Source organism: Nicotiana tomentosiformis, chromosome 6 (assembly GCF_000390325.3).
Source record: "Nicotiana tomentosiformis chromosome 6, ASM39032v3, whole genome shotgun sequence".
Lineage (NCBI taxonomy): Eukaryota > Viridiplantae > Streptophyta > Magnoliopsida > Solanales > Solanaceae > Nicotiana > Nicotiana tomentosiformis.
In genome coordinates, this window is record NC_090817.1 from 48,011,782 (window position 1) to 48,035,658 (window position 23,877).

At 38.9% G+C, this 23,877-nt stretch overlaps 1 protein-coding gene across 1 annotated transcript; it reads left to right on the top strand.

Annotated features, from left to right (window-relative positions):
• The first annotated feature begins 21,830 nt into the window (after nucleotides 1-21,830).
• LOC138893947 (uncharacterized) lies at nucleotides 21,831-23,599 on the top strand. The gene has a single exon (XM_070178618.1). It carries the CDS (start codon nucleotides 22,373-22,375, stop codon nucleotides 23,597-23,599), a length of 1,227 nt encoding a protein of 408 aa, XP_070034719.1. The 5' UTR covers nucleotides 21,831-22,372.
• Nucleotides 23,600-23,877: the final 278 nt, after the last annotated feature.

Here is a 23,877-nt window from a genome sequence, read left to right on the forward strand (position 1 = left end):
AATACACTGTTCATCAAATGCATGAACGCTGCTGGGGCATTGGTCAGCCCAAAAGACATCACCAAGAACTCATAATGGCCATATCGGGTCCTGAAAGCTGTCTTAAGAATATTTGAATCCCGAATTCTTAGCTGGTGATAACCGGACCTCAAATCGATCTTGGAGAACACCTTCGCTCCCTGAAGTTGGTCGAATAAATCATCAATATGAGGCAAAAGATACTTGTTCTTGATTGTGAACTTGTTCAACTGCCTATAATCAATACACATTCTCATGGGACCATCCTTCTTCTTCACAAATAGAACCGGTGCTCCCCAAGGTAACACACTAGGCCGAATAAACCCCTTATCAAGGAGTTCCTGAAGATGTTCTTTCAATTCCTTCAACTCCGCCGGTGCCATATGATACGGTGGAATAGAAATGGACTGAGTGCCCGGCACCAAATCAATACCAAAGTCAATATCCCCGTCAGGCAGCATGCCCGACAGGTCTGCAGGAAACACATCCGAAACATCACGTACCACCGGAACAAAATCAATAACAGGAGTCTCTGCACTAACATCCCTCACAAAAGCCAAATAAGATAGGCAACCCTTCTCAACCATGCGCTGAGCCTTCAAATATGAAATCACCCTACTTGGTACATAATCTAGAGAACCGCTCCACTCAACCCTCGGAATTCCCAGCATAGTCAATGTCACCGTCTTAGCGTGACAATTTAGAACAGCATGACATGAAGATAACCAATCCATACTCAATATCACATCAAAGTCGACCATACTAAGAAGTAAAAGGTCTACTTGGGTCTCCAGACCCCCAATAGTCACCACACATGACCGATATACGCATTCCACAATGATAGTATCGCCCACAAGAGTAGATACATGAACAAAGGAAATTAGAGACTCACGGCGCATATCCAGAAAATGGGCGAAATACGAGGAAATATATGAATACGTGGAACCAGGGTCAAATAATACTGAGGCATCTCTATGACAAACTGAGACAATACCTGTAATCACAGAATCCGAAGCAATAGCATCTGGTCTGGGAAGGAGAGCATAGAAACGAGCCTGACCACCCCCTGATCTGCCTCCCCCTCTAGGGCGACCCCTAGCTGACTGACCTCTACCCCGAGCTGACTGGGCGGGTGGTGAGGTAACTGGTGCTGCAGTCGGAGGCTGACTCCTCTGTTGAGATAGACCACCATGACGACGAGGACACTGCCTCCACATATGCCCAAGCTCCCCACACTCAAAACAACTCCCTGGTGCTAGCGACAGAAATTGAAGGGAACCCCTAGTATCGGGATAACTGGTAGAAGAACCTGGCATGGAAGAGCCATGAACAGGTGGAGCACGGGACGAACTCTGAACTGGAAGGGCACTAAGTGATGAGTGGCCCTGATGAGAACTGCGAGAACCATGGCCAGATGATGCACCACGGTGAAATGGCTGAGTAGACTGAGCCTGTCTGAAATGACGACCTCTACCGTGCTGGAACTGACCCCCAAAAGGAGCACCGCTGAATCCACCCTGACCACGAGGCCTCTTGGCCTCCCTCTCAACCCTCTCCTGACCGCGAACCATCTCAATCTGCCGAGAAATGTTGACAACCTCATCAAAGGTAGCACCCGAAACCCGCTCCCTGGTCATGAGAAATTGTAGCTAATAAGTGAGGCCATCAATAAACCACATGATCCTCTCTCTGTCCATGGGAACCAACCAAATAGCATGATAGTCCAACTTAGAGAATCGCATCTCATACCGTGTCACAGATATATCACCCTGGCGAAGCCACTCAAACTATCTATGTAGCTCCTCTCTGCGGGATCGAGGCACGAACTTCTCCAAAAAGACCACGTAGAACTGCTGCCAAGTAAGGGGTGATGCGCCATCAGGCCTACGCCTCTCGTAAGTCTCCCACCATCTGAGTTCAGCCCCAGAGAACTGAAAGGTAGTGAATGAGACCCCACAAGTCTCCAGAATACCAGCAGTACGGAGTATCCTCTGACACCTGTCCAAAAAGTCCTAAGCATCCTCTCTCTTTGTGCCACTGAAAGTTGTTGGCTGGAGTTTCCCAAACCTATCCAACCTATGCTGATCATCCTCAGGCATAGCAGGAACCACATAATCCTGAGAAACTACAACTGGCTGGGCTGGTGGTGCCTCCGGTGTCTGAAGTTCCTGAACAACCTGCTCGGGTGTGCGAGCGACGGGAGTTTGAGTGCTCCCCTGGCCTGAGAAGTGGCTGCGGCCATCGAAATAGAGACCGCCTGAGCAAGGCAAGTACACGCTGTCAGAATCTGAGCTAGGGCTTCCTGAAGGCTCGGAATCACAATAGGCACAGTTGGTGCCTGAGCTGGTGTATCAACAACTGGAACTTGGTCCTGATCTGGGACAACCGGTGGGTCTGCAGGTACTGCCCCAGCTGCTGTACGGGCTACACCTCTGCCCCTACCACGGCCTCTACCGCGACCTCAGCCTTTCGCGGCCTAGGCTGGTGGTACTGGTGGCTGGCCCTCCTGACCGGTAGCACGAGTCCTCACCATCTGTGAGAGAATGAAACAACATATGTTTAGTTACTACTATCAATAGATTCGCACGACAAGAATTCAAGAAAGTGGAGTTTCCTAAAGGTTCTGCAGCCTCTCGAAGATAAGTACAGATGTCTCCGTACCGATCCGCAAGACTCTAATAAACCTGCTCATGACTCATGATACCTATGTAACCTAGGCTTTAATACCAATCTGTCATGACCCAAACTAACCCCTGTCGTGATGGTGCCTATCATGGAACTAGGCAAGCCGACTCATTTCCAAAACAAACCGATGTTTTCATTTCAAAGATAATTTCAATGTTATTTAACATAAAAACCTTCGTAAAGGAGTTCGAATCAAAATAAAAGTGCGAAAGAAAAAGCCCGACATCAGGGTGTCACTAGTCAAGAGCATCTACTACAATCTGTCTAACAATATTAAGGCTAACTCGGCCTGAAAATAGCTAAATACAACTAGAGGAAGATAAGAGGGAGAAGATCAGGGGTTGCGATCGCCAACAGCTACCTTGCTATCTCCAAGAAAATCTGCAACCAGAACAATCAATAACCGCTACCATGTCTAGCTACACCTGAATCTGCACACAAGGTGCAGGGAGTAACGTGAGTATGCCAACTCAGTAAGTAACAAAAAAAAATAAAGACTGAGCAGTAGTGACGAGCAATAAAGCATATAACATTCATTTCGGGAAATCTCAGTAAAATACCATATGCTTTTAAAATCAGGATTTGAATCAAAACATCTCGTTTAACCCAGTTCCAGTAAAAATCATTTAAAGGTATTTTCCAACAGTTTTCAGACAGAGGAAAAATGCAAAGGTGAGCAAAATAATGAAATCATAAATAGCCCCTAGGGCAAAACATCACTTATATACAGCCCCTCGGGCAAACCTCACAGTCACTCATGTCACTCGGGCATACCTCACAATCACTCTTGCCACTCGGGCATACCTCACAATCACTCATGCCTCCCAGTCACTCAGCACTTGGCACTCGGCACTTGCACTTAGTAGGTACCTGCAATCACAGGGGGTGTGTACAGACTCCGGTGGGGCTCCTTCAGCCCAAGCATTATAATCTGCACGGACAACTCACGTGCTATAATAATAAAGTATGCTGCAGGCGGGCAACCCCGATCCACACTCATCCTCACAAATCAGGCCCTCAGCTTCACTTAGTCATAAACCTCTCAAGCCACTCGGGCATTTCATTAAAACAGGGCATTCGGCCCAAAACATTTATATGCATTAAAATAGAGTCATAAAATTGAGTTATGTGGTAAACAAGTATAAACATGACTGAGTATGGATTTTCAATCGAAAACAATGAGAGGATGGTAAGAAAAATCCCCTAAGGGTCCAAACAGCATTGGCGCAAGGCCCGAACATGGCATTCAGCCCAATTTACAGAAACCCTTTCTAAAACATATAAATATCATATTGTTTCCACAAAATATGCAACTTTACAGTTGCTATGGGGATGGACCAAGTCACAATCCCCAACAGTCCACGCCTACACGCCCGTCACCTAGCATGTGCGTCACTAAAAATAGTAGAATGATCGAAAATTCGGGGTTTCATACCCTCAGGACTAGATTTATAATCGTTACTTACCTCAAACCGGTCAAATCTCTACCCCGTAATGCTCTTGCCTTTGGACTCGGCCTCCAAATGCTCCGAATCTATTCACAATAAGTACAATACCATCAATACGCGCTAATGGAATGAATTCCACAAGAAAAGCAACAAAATTAGACCAAAACCCGAAATTGGCTCAAACCCGGCCCCTGAGCCCTCGTCTCGAAATCCGACAAAATTTACAAAACTAGAAAGCTCATTCACTCACGAGTCTAACCATACTGAATTCATCAAAATCCGACATCGTTTGGTCCTTCAAATCCTTAAATTACTCTCCAAAAATTCCAAGCCCTAACCCCTCATTTTCACTAATTACAATGATTAAACAACGGAAAATCACCATATATACAAGTATTAGGGCTCAAGTAACTTACCTCAATGAAATCCCCTTGATTCCCTCTTCAAATCTCTCCCAAAAGCTCCAAAAACTGAATAGAAATGGTGAAGAATCCACCAAAATTCACGAAGTGTGCAATATGTACCCTCTGCCCAGGCTCCTCGCACCTGCGGCCATTTTCTCGCACCCGCGCGACTGCACCTGCTGTCCAAGGAGCCACACCTACGCAACTCACTTACGCGCCCAGACTCTGCATCTGCGGCAAACCCATCGCACCTGCGAAGGCACACCTGCGTGTTTCCTCCGCATCTACGAGGCCTGCCCAACATTTCCCTTTTCCGCATCTGCACCCTAGGTTTCGCACCTGCAGGCTCGCAGATGCGACCTCCAACTCGCACCTGCTCATCTTGCCTAGCCCAGCATTGCCCACACCTGCGCACCAGTGTTGCCCGCACCTACGCACTCCCCATGTGCACCAGCGAGGCTTTCTTCCGCAGGTGCAAAAATAACAGTAGCAGCAGCTTCAGCTGCATTTTCCAACTTCGACAAATCTGTTAACCACCCAGAATCACCCCGAGGCCCTCGGGACCTCGACCAAAAATTCCATCAAGTCATATATCAACATACCAACTTAGTCGAACCTTCGAATCACTCAAAACAACATCAAATCATCAAATTACCATTGGATTCAAGCCTAAGAACTTCTAAATTTTCAAATTCGGCAACCGATGCTGAAACTAACCAAACCATGTCCGAATAATCTCAAATTATGCACACACATCTCAAATGATACTACGAACCTACTCCAACTTCCGGAATTCCATTCCGACCCCGATATCAAATTTTTCACTGCCGACCGAAATCGCCAAATTTTCAATTTTGCCAATTCAAGCCTAATTCAACCACGGACTTCTAAATCACATTCCGGACGCACTCCTAAGTCCAAAATCACCTAACGGAGCTAACAGAACCATCAGAATTTAAATCCGAGATCATTTACATATAGGTCGCCATCCGGTTGACTTTTCCAACTTAAGTTTCTACTTAAGAGATTAAGTGTCACAATTTACTCTGAAACCACTCCGGTCCCAAACCAAATAACCCGATATAATATAATATAGTTGAATAACACAAAAATAAGTAGAAATGAGGAAATTGGGGCTATAACTCTTGAAACGACCGGCCGGGTCATTACAGCCTAGTCGCCCTCAAATCCTCCCATCTCTGGAACCCTAACCTTAGCCGCCTACCCCAAAGACTCTAGCCTAAACCCAGAATAATATGGAGATCTTCCATACTTCCTTTCCTCTTCTTGTGCTCACAATGATTCTTTCTCATTTTCTTCACATTATTTATTTTGTACTGAGTTATTTAAGGAAGTCAATATTCAGGAGATTTGTTTGGCTCTGATTCTGGATAATTATCATGTTCTTGACTTTATACACTTGAAATGAGGTTGTATGGGTTCGATTCGGAGGGATCCTTGGCTATTTTGGACCTCCTGTCAAGCTAGGGTTTGCCCGATTTTACCCTAGTCCGATTTGAAATGAGTTTGCATGTGATTCCTTTCTTATTCTGTGGTTTAATTGATGTTTTTACTTTCTTGATCTGGGTAAATCGAAAACTATATAAACCACTCCCCAATTCCCCTAAGACAGACTTTGAATCACTCTCTCTTAATCGCATTTGCTCAATTCTTCGCTCTGTTTCTCTAAGACAAATGTGTTCGATTGGTTATTGGTTGGCTAAAAGCCAAGGCCATTGTAGTACTTCTTAATATCCTCCTTCGGTGCAAGCACTGCTCGGATCCCTTTCAAGGCTCTGGTGAACTCTTAAGCACCTGAGATTTGAGGTTCTCACTGTTCCCTTTCAATTACTGCTATTGAGCCACTCTTGAAGCTCTAATTTTTCTCATTCTTTGCTTGTTTATCTTGTAACTGGTTAGTTTTCTTGACTCTTCGGCATAACTATTATTCCTCTATTTGTTCATTTTATACGTATTTTGTGTGCCAATATTATCTAAACTACTAGAAGAGCATGACTTAATTTTTCTTTGCAATTTGCTAATCCTGTGTGTTACTTTGTTGAATGTTTCACTGCAATTTCATTGTCAAGATGATGTTTTGAGAATCCATGTCTAGCGGTGTTAAGTTTGATTAATTCTAATACTTTTAAGACAATATTTGATACACATGTTTGTTCTTACTATATGTGATTGACTTGTATGATTTCTGACCTTCACTGAATTAGGTATTTACTTGCTGATTGATTTGTTGTACTGACTTATGACCCTGTTGGCCCTGAATTGTTATGAACAGTCTTTCCTGTGGGTACTTCTATTTGTTATATTCTAAGTATTAAGTTTTTTGTTATGTCTTGTCTTAGATTTCCATGTTGAAATATTCTTGTGGGGACTGTTATTGGTTTTTGCTCAGAATTGCCTCCTGAACATGTTTTACTTTAAGAGTTTTATGCTAAGTCTTTCATATGTAAATTGCTATTTGCTAGTTTTCTCAGAATTAGTTCATAACTATGCTTATCTTAGGTTTTCATGTTAAAAGCTATCCAACTAGAATTCTATTTGGAATACTTCATAGAATTGTGTGATGACTGTGTCTTGCCTTATATTTTTCATGCTGAATTCTTACTTGTAGGAGTTGTTATTTGTTATCAGAATTGGATCATGACAATATTTGGCTTGAAATTTTATGCCAAATCCTTCCTATGATGAACCCATATTTTTCATGCTCTTTGTGATTAAGTCCTGGCTATTCTAAGAAGTCCACCTATGTGATGTTGTCACTTTGAACTAACTTTATAAACATGAAAAGCCATCGTATGTGTTCTGCATATCCTTCATGATGTATATGCCTGTAGGAATCTATATGTCTCTCAAGGGTGTTCTTGCCCTGTTTATTTGTTCTTGGGATGTTATCTAGGCACTCATATTCTTTTCTAGTTGTAACATTAAGGACTAGATGCGCATATGCTTTTTGTCTAGATTTGAAGTCGCTTGAATAATTGGTTTGCATAGGTCGTCACTTGTATTCTTTGTGTTTTTGTTGGTTGTTAATCATGATGGGTATACAAGGTTTACTTCTGCGTTATGAGCCTCGTCTGTTGGGCCATGTTTGGTGTTGGGTTGAAGTATATTGTCAGCCTAGCCTCTGCATCTGGAGTTTGGGCTTACCGTCTACATGAAGTTCTAGTTATTTGAAGGTCTAGACGTGTTACTGGGTTATTCTGTATTTGTATTTGGGTTTGTGATTATTTTATCTGGTCTGTAATAACTTGTAAAAGTGAATGATAGGGAAAATAATTAAAAGGGGGTGGGGTAGTCTAATTCTCGCATAAATGGGTAGAGAACATGCTTATAGAATCCAAATGATTTACTTGCTACTTGTTCATTATGTTCTATTTATGTGCACTACTTGCTAATAGACAACATGCCTACATGACCTTCATCTTTACTTATCCGCTTAAAAATCATGAATTTAGGACTCCAAGCAACTGATGACTACCTACTACCAATGTGATTTATTTAGAAAGCATGCATATGTGACGTACTATATGTTATCTTGTTCGAATAATTTCTACTACTCCTAGCTATCATGACCATAGAACCTTATGTTACATAATGGAAACTATTTGTGCTACCATGTCCTCCAGTTTTGTTCTTAATACTTCACACCTAGGAAATCGTGACTATAAGGTCCATAAACGAGAATTTGCATCAGTGAACTGCTGCGCCGTTTCAAATACTATCTCAAATTCGATCATTTAGAGATCATGCCTACAAGATTTAAAATAATAATCTGTTTGTTAGACTATTCGTAAACCTAGCCGATCATCTATGTATTCACATAGAAACCATGTCTTAGGTCTGATTAATTCAAAACACATTTGTTCATAACTATCCGTCTTAACTTCACAACAAGCAGAGCATGTTCCTAGGGCATTTCGCTTATCATGTGTGTTTCTTTATTGAATGTTTCACTGCAATTTGATTGTCAAGATGATGTTTTGAGAATCCATGTCTGTGGGCATTAAGTTTGCTTCAGTTTAATACCATTAAGACAATCTTTGATACACATGTTTGTTCTTACTATATGTGATTAACTTATATTATTTTTCACATTCTCAGAATTAGGTACTTACCTGCTGATTGATTTGTTCTACTGAGTTTATGACCCTATTAGCCTTGAATTATTATGATGAGACTTTTTTGTGGGTACTTCTTTTTCTTTTATGTTTTCCGTATTAAGTTCTTGGTTATGTCTTGCCTTAGATTTCCATGTTGAAATCTTCTTGTGGGGACTGTTATTAGTATCTTCTTAGAATTGCCTCTCGAACATGTTTTAGTTTAAGAGTTTCGTGTTAAATATTTCATATGTAAATTGCTATTTGCTAGTTTTCTCAAATTTAGTTCTTAACCACGCCTACCTTAGGTTTTCATGTTAAAAGATATCCAGTTAGAATTTTATTTTGACAACTTCATAGAATTGGGTCATGACTGTGCCTTGCCTTTGACTTTTCATGCTGAATTCTCACCTATATGAGTTGCTATTAATTATCAGAATTTGATCATGACCATGTTTTCCTTGAATTTTTATGCCAAATCATTCCTGCAAGGAACCCATGTTTGTTATGCTCATTGTGATTAAGTCCTGACTATTCTAGAAAGTCCACCTTTGTGATGTTGTCACTTTGAACTAACTTTTATAAACCTTGAAAGCCATCATCTATGTTCTGCATATCCTTCATGTTATATATGCCTGTAGGAATCTTTATGTTGCTCTCAAGGGTGTTCTTGCCTTGTTTATGTGTTCTAGGGGTATTATCTGGAGACTTCTGTTCTTTGTTAGTTGTAACATTAAGGACGAGATGCACATATGATTTTTGTCTAGATTTGAAGTCGCCTTAATAATTGGTTCGCATAGGCAGTCACTTGTATTCTTTGTGTTCTTGCTGGTTGTTAATCATGACGAGTAAACAAGGTTTGCTTCTGTATTTTGGGCCTATAGTCTGTTGGGCCATGTTTTGTGTTAGGCTGAAGTACACTGTCAACATGGCCTCTACATCTGGAGTTTTGGGCATGCTGTCTGTATTTGTCATTCGGCCTGTGATTATTCTATCTGGTCTGGATTAACTTGTAAAAATGAATAATTTGGGAAATAATTAAAAGGGGGTTGGGGTAATCCAATTCTCGTATAAATTGGTAGAGAACATGCCTATAAGATCCGAATGATTTTACTTGCTACTTGTTCATCATGTTCTATTTCATTGCACTACTTGCTAATAGACAGTATGCCTATAGGACCTTCAGCTTTACTTATCCTCTTAGAAATCCTAAATTTAGAACTCCAAGCAACTGACGACTACTTAGTGCCAATGTGATTTATTTAGAAAGCATGCATATAAGACGTACTTTGTGTGAACTTGTTCGAATATTTTCTAGTCCACCTAGCTATCATGACCATATGACCTTATGTTAAACAATGGAAACTATTCATCCTATCATGTCCTCCAATTATGTTCTTAACACTTCACAACTAGGAAATCGTGACTATAGGGTCCATAAACGAGAATTTGCATCACTGATCTGCCGTGTTGTTTCAATAACAGTCTCATGTTCTATAATTTAGTGATCCTGTCTATAGAATTTAAAATAATAATATATTTATTAGACTATTTGTGAACCTAGCCGATCATCTACATATTCACATAGAAACCATGCCTTATGTCTAATTAAAAATGAGCCCTTTGTGCTAACTGCACTTTATATGAAGTCCTATTTGTTTGAACTATGTGCTGCCTTGTCTTTTAATTTTGCCCAGCCTAGGATGGATCTAGAACCACCTATATAGAGGTCCAATGACTCATGGACCATAGGCATGGGACGGATAGGCACAAGTAGGGTACGGCCTAGAATATGAGCAACCACTGCACTTTAAAGGGTTGCGAAGTATTATTTATGTTCCATGGGGCGATCCTTTAGGCTAAAAAATTTAGGACCCCCTACTATATCTAATTGTTCTTTGTATAGTTAGTATTTAGATTTATTGTAGCTCAAGAAAGTTGTATTTGTTAATTTGTTAGTAAATAAAGTGCACTCTTTCAAATTGCTCCCTTTACATTATTTGGTATTATTTCTTTCGATTTCATTCCACCTAGAATAACTAATCACTTACTTAGACCTTTTGGTTCCTTTAATTTTAATGGATTAACTTGAATGTCAACTTAGAATAATTACTTATAATTTGATAAATCCTGCATAGATTAGAATTCGGCTGGGAATCACGGTTGGGTACCTCGGAGAGTGCCTAACACCTTCTCTTCGAGGTAATTTGAGCCATTACCCGATCTTTGGTAACACAGACTAGTTAAAATAGAGTTATTTGCATATAGGTGTCCTAACACACCTTAAAATTGTTTGGTGGCGAATCTTCTAGTTTAACACCCATTTAAAATAGTTGTCACATGTTGAAACCCGCTTTCGCGAGAAAATGGGGCGTGACACCTCTGCATCCTACACCCACACCAAATGATAGATATTCCCCTTCGAGATCGTCTTTCGAGCCTTAAGGTAAGAAATGAACTTCCCCCTTGGCGCTGCAATATAACCCTTCCATTCAATAATGGGTTCTCCTAGAAAATTAAAACGAATAACTTTCGCCCAACAATCCACGTTGGCATAGGACGAAGCCAACCAGTCCATCCCCATAATGACGTCAAATTCAATCATCTCTAATTTATTAAAAATCAGCTAAGGTATGACGGTCATGAATCATCACATCACAACATCGATATACCCGCATAACTATCACGGACTCACCTATTGGCGTGGACACTTCAAACTGATGATGTAATAATTCGGGATCCTTATCACATTTACTGCAACAAGCGGAGAAACATACGACAAAGTGGAACCTGGATCTATCAAAGCATACATATTTATGGAGAACACGGATAATATACTTGTAACAACATCCAGTTGTGACTCTAGGTTCTATTTTCACGATAATGCATATATACGGTTATGTTGTCCACCCGAATTAGACACTCCACCTCTGCCTCTTCCTACTAATTGTTACATACATTGCTCATGAGGGCATGTCAATGATGATGAGGATGCTATCGATCCCATTGGCGGCATCATGTTACCAATATTTATCGTTGGGCAATAGGGCATAATATGACCGGGCTGTCCACAAGAGTAGCATAAATCTAGACCCTGGCGACAAATGCCAAAATGATTCCTACAACATCGTTCGCAATATGGCGCCGGGGGCCTCATCTTACAAGGGTCTCCACTATATTGTAAGCTCTATCCTAGAGGATTCTGACCCTGACCGGAATGAGTGGTCAAATCATGACGGTGACCCTAAGACTGTAATTTTACATTAGCCACCGGATAAAATGGGTGTCAGGGCGATAGAGGCTTGAACTCACCTCGAGACTTACCATATCACATATGGACCAGGATATTTTATGTTTGCCCCAATCATGCCGAGGAGCTCATTGTTTCCTTTTTCGATCCTCCAAGCTCTACACATAGGCATGAATACGAGCAATGTCCATGTTCAGACTCGGAGAAGCAGTGCTACATTCGTTGATCAAATTTTGTCCCAAACCACCCACAAACTGATGTAGTCTATCACTCATCTCGGCCAACAAAGAGAGCATACATGGCCAAGGATTTAAATTGCATGTTATACTCCTAGACACTTATGTTACCCTGCTCCAAACGTAATAATCTATCTTGCTTAGCTCGTTGGAGCTTAAACGGTAAGTGCTGCTGTAGAAATGCTTCAAAAAACTCCCTCCATCCTATTAGTGGGGCAAGGGGTCCCCTAGATTGTTCCCATGTTTCATATCAAATCACAACAATGTCCCTCAACCATTATGTGTCAAGCACCACAGACTCTATATCATTGGCAGGAATAACTCCTAGAGTCGGCTGTATCTAATCTAGAAAATTCTGAGAATATTCGTTTGGATCATTCTTGTAAATACAGAGGGATCCAAATTTATGAAATCCATAACCCTCGTACTGACTGCCCTATCTGAGGTGGCAGGGGCCTGATGTTGGGCTGAGAAGCTACTAATTGAGTCAATAACTGCACAAAATTCCTTATATCTATATCTCATTCAGGAACAACTGGGGGAGAATCGGAGGCACATTAGCTTCTCTTTGTCATTCCGAGGGGTATTGGGGTTGTCCCGAAACATGGGTATCAACCTCATCGTGAGGTTCGTGTTAACCAATAGGGGCAGGTGGTACTTGGCTGGTACCTTCTCCAGATTCTTCATTCAATCCCAGAATAATTGTCTGATGTCTCGTGGTAGGCATCACAATCAACATAAACAAGATGGGGATTAGAAACGAATAACTATGACCCCGCTCTAGCGCACTATGTAGATCAGAAGAAAAGGTATTCACCCTAGATATCCTTTAGCCTCTTATTTATAAGTATGGTGCACAATATACCAATAAACAAGACTCTACTAGATACGAGTAGTAGACTCCCTAGGACAAAACTGCTCGAATACCAAGTCTGTCACACCCCAACATTGGGAGGTGCGACTAGCATACGATGCCTGAAGGCCCGTGCAAACCAACGTCCATACTCAGGCCTCTTCGTTATGGAATCTGGGCCAAAGATGCCTCTAATTAATAAGTACACGAATTTAAAATGTACACATCTGACTGAGAAAGGAATATTAACATTTTAAACAGCTTCATAACTGTTACCAACAAAGTTATAACCAACCCTTACATACATTTGAACACTAGTCTGCAAGCCTCTAAGAGTGCCGAGAAATAATACATATAAGCACAACTTGGTCGGGACAGGGCCCCAGCGTACCCAAAATAACTGGAACATACACTCTATTACCCATTAACTTCTGAATAGCTACTCCGAAGAAATGGAGTTTAACGACCAACCGATGGGACAAATACCCTACTGAGGAGGGACGTCACCGGGTCAACCTGCACCTGTGGGCATGAACATAGCGCCTGAAGAAAAGGGCTCCAGTACGAAAGATGTACGGAGTATGTAAAATAGATAATGTGTGTAAATCAAAGACATAACACGAGGGATATCAATACACAAGTTTAACCTAGATACCGTAGACAAGCCACTTAGGGCGTACACTGCCATAACCATGGATCATAAATATAAGCAAGCTTTTGTACAACCAACCTTTTGAATATCCGGGTTTCAGATATTTCAAAGACGACATCTTTACCCGCTATGGTCACTATGAGTTTCTGGTGATGTCTTTTGGGTTGACGAATGCCCTAGCAGCTTTTATTCACTTGATGAATGGCGTATTGCAGCCTTATCTTGATTCATTGATCATTGTTTTGATTGATGATATATTTGTGTGTTCTAACAACCGAGAGGATCATGAACAGTACTTGAGGGTCTATAACAACCCGGCCGGTCATTTTGTGTATTGTAGCCCCATTCCCCTATTTATTGCCTCTTATATGTTCATTTGTGGTATGTGACTTGCTGGGATAGTTGGATTAGTTTCGAAGTGAATTGTGATCACTTAGTCCCAAGGTTGGAAGCCTAGTTTGAGTTGACTGGTGTTTGACTTTTGTGTAGACGACTCTGGAATATTACTTTGATGATTCCAATAGCCTTGTATGGTTATGTTGGACTTAGGCATGCGTCCGGATTTTGATTTAGAGGTTCGTAGGTTGATTTGATGCTTTTTGACAAAAGTTGGAAAGTTTAAGGTTTGGAAGGTTAAGAGGTTAACCGAGAGTTGACTATGTTGATATCGTGTTTGTATTTTGGTTTCGGGAGTTATAATAGGTCTGTTGTGTCATTTGGCTCTTTCATGTAATATATGAGGTCACTCAGAGTCGATTTGATATGGTTTGGCATGAGTTGTTGACGTTGAAAATTCATTAGTTTCATTAGGCTTGTAGGTGTGATTCATGGTTTTAGTGTTGTTAATATGATTTGAGAATTCCAGTAAGTTTGTATTGTGTTTTAGGACTTGTTAGTATGTTTGGATGGGGTCCTGGTGGCCTCGAATGTGTTTCGGATTGTTAGCGGATCATTTTTGGATTTTTGAAGATTGCAGAAGTTTTGGAGTTCTGGTACAATTACACCTGCGAGGGATTGGCCGCAGGTGCGATGCCACGGAAGCGGCCTAGTGATCGCATAAGAATGCTAGGTTGGAGCTGGGGAGGAATGCAGGTGCAAGGAAATTACCGTATTTGTGAGCCAGAAGATGCAGACAGTTGGGCGCAGATGCGCAATGGGGTCCGCAGAAATGGAGTTTGACTGGAGGAGCAGGGTTCGCAGGTGCGGAAGGATTTTCGCAGGAGAGCGTTCACAGGTACAGAGTAATCACCGCAAAAGTGGTACGTCGGGGCTTAAGTGGATCTCGCAGATGCGAGAATTTGACTGCAAATGCGGTTTCACTAGGAAGAATGTTAAAAATGAGGGTTTGGTCATTTTCTCATATTTGGATTTTTGGAACTCGGTTAGACGCAATTTTTGAAATGTTTTTAATCCTAATTAAAAAGTTAAGTAAATATTAATCACTTTTGATAATAAATATTGATTACCCATTGATTATTACATGTGGGTTATGTGAATTTGAAGTGAAATTTGGGGATTTTAGGCTATGTTATTGGAGAGTGAGGTTTGATGATTTGAGGGTCGATCTACGGTTGGAATCAGATGTAATTGGTCTAATTGGATTCGTATTGAATGGGGTTTTAGAATTTGTGAATTTGTATGGGTTTTAAGGTGCGGGTCCGGGGTTGACGTTTTGAGCTGACCTTGCATATTTGATTAAAGACTTTAACTTTATCATTAGGGATTATTTTCGATGGGTTTTATTGATGATATTAAGTAGCTTTTGCTAGTTCGAGTCTATCGGAGAACGATTCGTGTGGAAAGGGCTTATTGGAGTATTGATTTATGCGTTTTGAGGTAATATTACATGAGAGGTGTTGGGGTGGCTTTTAGATTTTATTAATTTTATTAATTTTATTTTTTGCTGCTATTTTATGTTTTGTTGTTAAGACGTATAGATTTTTACATCTAGCTGTAAATATTTTCTTATCTTTGTATGTCATGCACCGAATTGTTCATGATTAGAGGTGGCTTTTAGACTATTATGAGATTTGTTTTGCTATCATGCCTCGTTATATCCGTGCCTTCTCTACGTGTATGATTATTTGAGCTATGATTCATGTTAAAAACCATGTCTAGGATATGTGCTACTTGTTTGAGACCTGCTAGGGCTATTCTTGTAGTTTCTGAGCTATTGTCCTTATATGCACACATACTCTCAGTCGTGATGCTATATCCGTCTAAGATGCCTCTGTCTCGGTACTTTCTTATTTGATTCCTCACATGTTGTCGATGCATCATATGTGTAACACTGTTAAACAGAGTATTGTGAAACGTGACTATCTGAGAATTGAGCAGTTAATGACTAAGCTTGGCGCCATAGAGTCGATTTGATATGGTTCAGCATGCGTTTTGGAGGTTGAAAGGTCATTAGTTTTATTAGGCTTGTATTGAGGTGTGATTCATTCTTTTGGTGTTGTTTTATGTGATTTGAGATTTCGAGTAAGTTTGTATTATGTTTTAGAACTTGTTAGTATGTTTGGATGGGGTCCTGGGGGCCTCGGATGTGTTTTGGATTGTTAGCGGATAATTTTTGGATTTTGAAAGATTGCTGAAGTTTTGGAGTTCTGGTATAATCGCACATGCGTGGGATTGGCCGCTGGTGCGAGGCCACAGAAGCGGCCTGGTGATCGCAGAATCATGCTAGGTTGGAGATGGGGAGGAATGCGGGTACGAGGAAATTACCGTATTTGCGAGCCAGTAGATGCGAACAGTTGGGCGCAGATATGCAATGGGGTCCGCTGAAATGGAGTGTGACTGGAGGAGCAGGGTTCGCAAGTGCAGAAGGATTTCCGCAGGAGCGCGTCCATAGGTACGGGGTAATGACCGCAAAAGAGGTACGTCGGGACTTAAGTGGATCTCGCAGTTGCGAGAATTTGACTGCAAAATCGGTTTCACTGGGCAAAATATTAAAAACGAGGGTTTGGTCATTTTCTCATATTTGGATTTTTGGAACTCGGTTAGACGCGATTTTTGAAATGTTTTTCATCCTAATTGAAAAGGTAAGTAAAGATTAATCACTTTTGATCATAAATATTGATCACCCATTGATTATTACACGTGGTTTATGTGAATTTGAAGTGAAATTTAGGGATTTTACGCTATATTATTGGAGGGTAAGGTTTGATGATTTAAGGGTCGATGTATGGTTAGAACCGGATGAAATTGGTATAGTTGGACTCGTATTTGAATGGGGTTTTGGAATTTGTGAATTTTTTTGGGTTTCGAGGTGTGGGTCCGGGGTTGACCTTTTGAGTTGACCTTGCATATTTGATTCAAGACATTATCTTTATCATTGGGGATTATTTTTGATGGTTTTAATGGATGATATTTGGTAGCTTTTTCTAGATTCGAGTCTCTCGGAGGCCGATTCGTGTGGAAAGGTCTTATTGGAGTATTGATTTATGTGTTTTGAGGTAACATATCTAAACTTGGATTTGATGGTATTAACTTTGGGAACTATATTACATGAGAGGTGTTGGGGTGACGCACACGCTAGGTGATGAGAATGTGTGCGTGCACCGAATTGTTCATGATTAGAGGTGGCTTTTAGACTATTATGAGATTTGTTTTGCTATCATGCCTTGTTATATCCGTGCCTTCTCTACGTGTATGATTATTTGAGGTATGATTCATGTTAAAAACCATGTATAGGATATGTGCTACTTCTTTGAGACCTGATAGGGCTATTCTTGTAGTTTCTGAGCTATTGTCCTTATTTGCACACATACTCTCAGTCGTTAAAAATGGTATCAGAGCTATAGATTAAAAATGGCCAAAATTATACTTCCCAGATGAAAATAAAAAATTTACTTATATTGTAGAAACAGATTCGAGTAATCATAGTTATGGAGGAGTTCTTAAATATAAATATGATAAAGAAAAAATAGAACATCATTGCAGATATTATTCAGGATCTTATACTGAACCACAAGAAAGATGGAAAATAAATAGAAAAGAATTATTTGCATTATATAAATGTTTATTAGCATTTGAACCATATATAGTTTACAACAGATTTATTGTAAGAACAGATAATACCCAAGTAAAATGGTGGATAACCAGAAAAGTACAAGATTCAGTTACAACAAAAGAAATACGCAGACTGGTACTAAATATATTAAACTTTGCATTTACAATTGAAGTAATCACTACTAACAAGAATGTTGTTGCAGATTACTTGTCAAGACAAAGCTACCCAAACCGACCCAGATAATACAATGGAAAATCTACTCTTAGCCATGACTACACTTTGTAAGAAAGTGAAAAGTATGGATGAAGAGATACAGATAATAAGAAAAATAGCTAGTAGTCAGCAGCATGACATAAAAAATGCGGAGATAAGACGATCGGAAGTCTCTAAAATTCCAGAGCTAGAAGGTGACGTTGAGAAACACCTAAAAACTCATAACAGTTTGTTAAATACAGTTGCAGAAAGCAGCACAGCTAGCAGTGCATCTGCAAAGAAGAAGGAAGAAACTAAACCCAAATACAAAAATATAAATATGAACAATCTATTTTCAAAACCATTCACATAGAAAAATATCCAAAATACCCAGAACGAAATATTCCTACCACCACAGATAAATACCTACAAAGAAAGTCTGAACCAAGCCAAAAAGATATACAACCATATAACCCGTACATATATAGACAACATACACAAAATACAAAACTTTTTAAACAAAAACCCAAGATCCCAAACTACCCAGAATCCAAATGAAGATTATATTACCCATTATCTAACAGGATACAATAAATTAATAGCCCTACCAAATACAAATGCAAAACTAGTAGCCACTTGCTACAATTATGGATTACTAGTGGCCATTCTAGGTATTTGGTGAGAAACGGAGTTGATTTGACGTGATTCGGACGTCCAGTTGAGAAGTTATGGATTTTAAAATGTTCTTGAGAATTTCATTTGAATTGGTGCTAAATTTAGAGTTCTAGGTGTTATTTTGGCGATTTGATCGCGCGAGCAAATTCGTATGATGTTTATAGACTTGTGTGCAAGTTTGGTTTGGAGCGCCGAGGGCTCGGGTGAGTTTCGGATAGGCCACGGGATGATTTGGACTTTGGAAATCTGATTTTTCTGGAGAATCTGTTTTCTGGCATGTCCTTCTTAGCGTTCACGAAGGTACTCTCGCGAATGCGAAGAGTAATCCGATGAGGCTGAAAATCCTTCATCGTGAACGCGAAGTGATGGGGGATTTACCCTTCGCGAACGCAACCTACTCATCGCGAACGCGAAGCACTTGGGGACCTGGGGGAGGGTTGGTCGTTCTTTCATCGCGAACGCGAGCAACGTCTCGCGAACGCGAAGGCCAGGGGAGCGTAACCATCACGAACGTGAGCAACGTCTCGCAAACGCGAAGGCTTGGCAGACAGTACCCTTCACGAACGTGACAGTGACCTCGCGAACAAAATGCACAATGTCGCCCAGTGCATAAAACAGAATCAAACATGGGTTTAAGCCATTTCTTCAAAAGAATTCAAGAACCAAACGGGTAGAGGCGATTTTCAAGAGTGATTTTCTTCCCCAAAGTATTGGTAAGTGATTCTAAACCATTTTCTTTTAATTACCCATTACATTCCTTGAATTATCAACCAAAAATCTAGAGTTTTTATGGTAGAATTAGCGGTTAGGGAATTTCGGAAATTTGGGGATTTAGACCTCAATTTGAGGTCGGATTCCAAAACTAATTACATATTCGGGCTCGGGGGTGAATGAGTAAAAGGGTTTTGGTCCGAACCTCGGGTTTTGACCAAGCGGGCCGAGGGTCAATTTTTTTACTTTTTGGAGGAAAATTTGGGAAATTTAATTTATGCAATATAATTGATTCCTTTAGCAATATTTGATATTATTGAGTGATTTTTGAATAAATACGAGTGGTTTGGAGGTGAATTCCAAAGGAAAAGCTGTGATTGAGGATTAAGTGGCCTTCGGAGCGAGGTAAGTGTTGTGTCTAACCCTGACTTGAGGGAATTAGGAACCTTAGATTAATTGCTAAGTGAAATTCATGTGAGCGGCGTATTTGTGAGGTGACGAGTACCTATGCGCCGCCAATTTACCTGTTTTTCCAAATTTCTCTATTTTTCTGATATTGTCTCATTCCTATGCCAAATTGCTACGTGTTATACTAGTGTTATCCAAATTATCGTTCTTATTATGTTTACGGATTTTTCTGGTGATAATTGAATTTTTATTTCAAGTTGAGATTGATATTATGGAACCAAATGTTGAAGTACGGTTTGTACTTGTTATTCTATCTCCCTGTTTTTATTTATGCATTGTATTATGGTAAGTGAGAGTGTTAATGCACGAAGGGTAATGCCGTGCCATATTGTGAGTGTTAATGCACGAAGGGTGATGCCGTGCCATATTGTGAGTATTAATGCACGAAGGGTGATGCCGTGCCATATTGTGAGTGTTAATGCACGAAGGGTGATGCCGTGCCATGATATGAGAGTAAAAGCACGAAGGGTGATGCCGTGCCGTTTCTATTTATATTATGGTGAGATTGAGAGTAAAAGCACGAAGGGTGATGCCGTGCATTTTTCCTTACTGTATTCACTATTCCTATTGATTCATGGTATATTGACTGCTCCGGTGATCATTCTGTTGTAGTTCTTTATCTTGTATTCGCCTCAGTATGTTTCCCCTCCCGACATTTCCTATTTAGTTCTTCATTCCTGTTATTTGCGTATACACTGTTAAATTGTACAGGTTGATTGTAGGTGCCTTGCCTTAGCCTCGTCACTACTTCGTTGAGGTTAAGCTCGACATTTACCTATACATGGGGTCGGTTGTACTGATGCTGCACTCGGCACTTTCTATGCAGATTTTGATACCTGCATTTTAAATTCTGCTAAATCATCAAAGTTATATTTTAAGGGTTTTTGTGTTATTATACTATTTTCTTCTATTAATTCTATTTTTATTTTTGTCTTATGTTTATTCCATCCTTTTAGAGGGTTATCATTATATAATTTTTCTAATTCATTCTGGATTATTTTTACTTTGTCTATTGTAAATATGATAATTTCTAATTGAGTAGTTGTATTTTTACTTATATTTTCTAATTTTTGTGTGATTTTTTCATTTCCTCGTATCCATTCTGTAGTTTTTCGTTGTTTATTATTTACTCTTTTTGCTCCTACTTTATTTTTACATGGTGTGGTAAACCACCAGTGTGTTCTTGTTATTATGTGTGGGTATAATTTGTCTAAAAATGGCATTCCTAGTAACATATCTTTCGTAGTGAATTCAAAGTTATATATTTCTTCTATAGTTAATATTTTATCCCATATTTGTATTTTTACATTTTTGGCTTTGTAGTTAATCATACTACCTTTATTATTAAATCTTGTTACTACCATAGGTGTTTTAATTTTTCCCATTTATCCGTTGGTAAACAATTATATTTACATATATTAGCTTCTGCTCCTATATCTATCATTGGTGTATAGTATCTATTATAATATCCTTCTACTATGACTTTTGCGAGTATATATATTTTCATTCTTCTGTTCTTTTTATTATTATTTTCTTATCTTTGTATGTTATGGTTAATTGCTTATCTCCTAGACTGTATTTGGTGACCCATCCCACGTGTATGTTATGGTTAATATCGGAGTTATTTACAGCTAGATATTAAAAATAAGACAAATTCAAGGATATAATTATTTTAGTAAATTTGACTGTAAATCAGGATTTTACCATCTAAAACTAGAAGATGAATCTAAAAAACTAACAGCATTTACAGTACCACAAGGATTTTATGAATGGAATGTTTTACCATTTGGATATAAAAATGCACCAGGAAGATACCAACATTTTATGGATAATTATTTTAACCAACTAGAGAATTGTATAGTATATATAGATGATATATTACTATATTCAAGAACACAAGATGAACATATAAAATTATTAGAAAAATTCATACATATTATAGAAAACTCTGGTATAAGCTTAAGCAAAACCAAAGCAGAAATTATGAAGAATCAGATAGAATTTTTAGGAATACAAATAGATAAAAATGGAATAAAAATGCAAACACACATAGTACAAAAAATAATCAATCTTGATGAAAACATAGATACAAAAAAGAAATTACAATCATTTTTAGGATTAGTAAACCAAGTAAGAGAATATATACCTAAATTAGCAGAAAACCTAAAACCTTTACAGAAAAAACTAAAAAAGGATGTAGAATATGGGTTCGATGAAAAAGATAAGGAACAAATAAGGAAGATTAAAATATTGTGTAAGAAACTACCAAAATTATACTTCCCAGATGAAAATAAGAAATTTACTTATATTGTAGAAACAGATTCGAGTAATCATAGTTATGGAGGAGTTCTTAAATATAAATATGATAAAGAAAAAATAGAACATCATTGCAGATATTATTCAGGATCTTATACTGAACCACAAGAAAGATGGGAAATAAATAGAAAAGAATTATTTGCATTATATAAATGTTTATTAGCATTTGAACCATATATAGTTTACAACAGATTTATTGTAAGAACAGATAATACCCAAGTAAAATGGTGGATAACCAGAAAAGTACAAGATTCAGTTACAACAAAAGAAATACGCAGACTGGTATTAAATATATTAAACTTTACATTTACAATTGAAATAATCACTACTAACAAGAATGTTGTTGCAGATTACTTGTCAAGACAAAGCTACCCAAACTGACCCAGATAATACAATGGAAAATCTACTCTTAGCCATGACTACACTTTGTAAGAAAGTGGAAAGTATGGATGAAGAGATACAGATAATAAGAAAAACAGCTAGTAGTCAGCAGCATGACTCAAAAAATGCGGAGATAAGACGATCGGAAGTCTCTAAAATTCCAGAGCTAGAAGGTGACGTTGAGAAACACCTAAAAACTCATAACAGTTTGTTAAATACAGTTGCAGGAAGCAGCACAGCTAGCAGTTCATCTGCAAAGAAGAAGGAAGAAATTAAACACAAATACACAAACATAAATATGAACAATTTATTTTCAAAACCATTCATACAGAAAAATATCCAAAATACCCAGAACGAAATATTCCTACCACCACAGATAAATACCTACAAAGAAAGTCTGAACCAAGCCAAAAAGACATACAACCATATAACCCGTACATATATAGACAACATACACAAAATACAAAACTTTTTAAACAAAAACCCAAGATCCCAAACTACCCAGAATCCAAATGAAGATTATATTACCCATTATCTAACAGGATACAATAAATTAATAGCCCTACCAAATACAAATGCAAAACTAGTAGCCACTTGCTACAATTATGGATTACTAGATACTGTATACACACAAACAGGACAGGAGATAGCTACCATACCGGAGTTACACAGAGCATTTATGCAATACAGAAGAATAACTAAAGGAACGTTATTCTATATACGATTTTATTCAGCTACAGCAGAGATATTATATGAAGAAATAAAGCCTATCATACAAGTTATCAAGATCGGACTTACAAGAGAAATGCTCATACCAGAAAGAATAGAAGAACAAGAAGAGATAGAAAAAATAAATATTCCAGACTTTTATGCAAATAAAAGGATTATTGGAATATCCACTATACTAAATGAACTAGCAAACAACTACCTAAACCAGAATGCGATTTGGAGTTATTATTCAAGAGAACAAACAATGATATATTCAAATTGCAGAGAAATACGAGAAGCAGATATGGAGGAATTAAGACAATGGGTCTTAAGTCTTTTAAAACCAGAACAACCTACAATCTACAAGAGCTATAAGGACGAATTTCATCTCTCCAGAACTGTTAACAAGATATTGCAAGCTAATCAGTCACAAATATCCAGACCACATATGCTCAAAATGCAAAGGAGAAGATAACATTGTTCCAGACGTACAACTGGAATAATCGAGAAGAAGACGACAAACTAGACGACAAAAACTATGGCAGACAAGATAAAGTAAAAGATTTATTAGATTCTTTTCTTTTTTAAATAATGTTATTTTGTTTTTTGTAAAAGTCGTAAAGTAAATAGTTCTTTACTTTACAAAAGTAAGAGTCAGTCTCATGAACAGTAAAGGTCGTTCATGAATAGTAAAAGTCAGTTTCATGAACAGTAAAGGTCGTTCATGAATAGTAAAAGTCAGTTTCATGAACA

Excerpts from the sequence above, each read along its gene's own strand:
- LOC138893947 (XM_070178618.1), top strand. The coding sequence starts at position 22,373 with ATGTTGTTGCAGATTACTTGTCAAGACAAAGCTACCCAAACTGACCCA.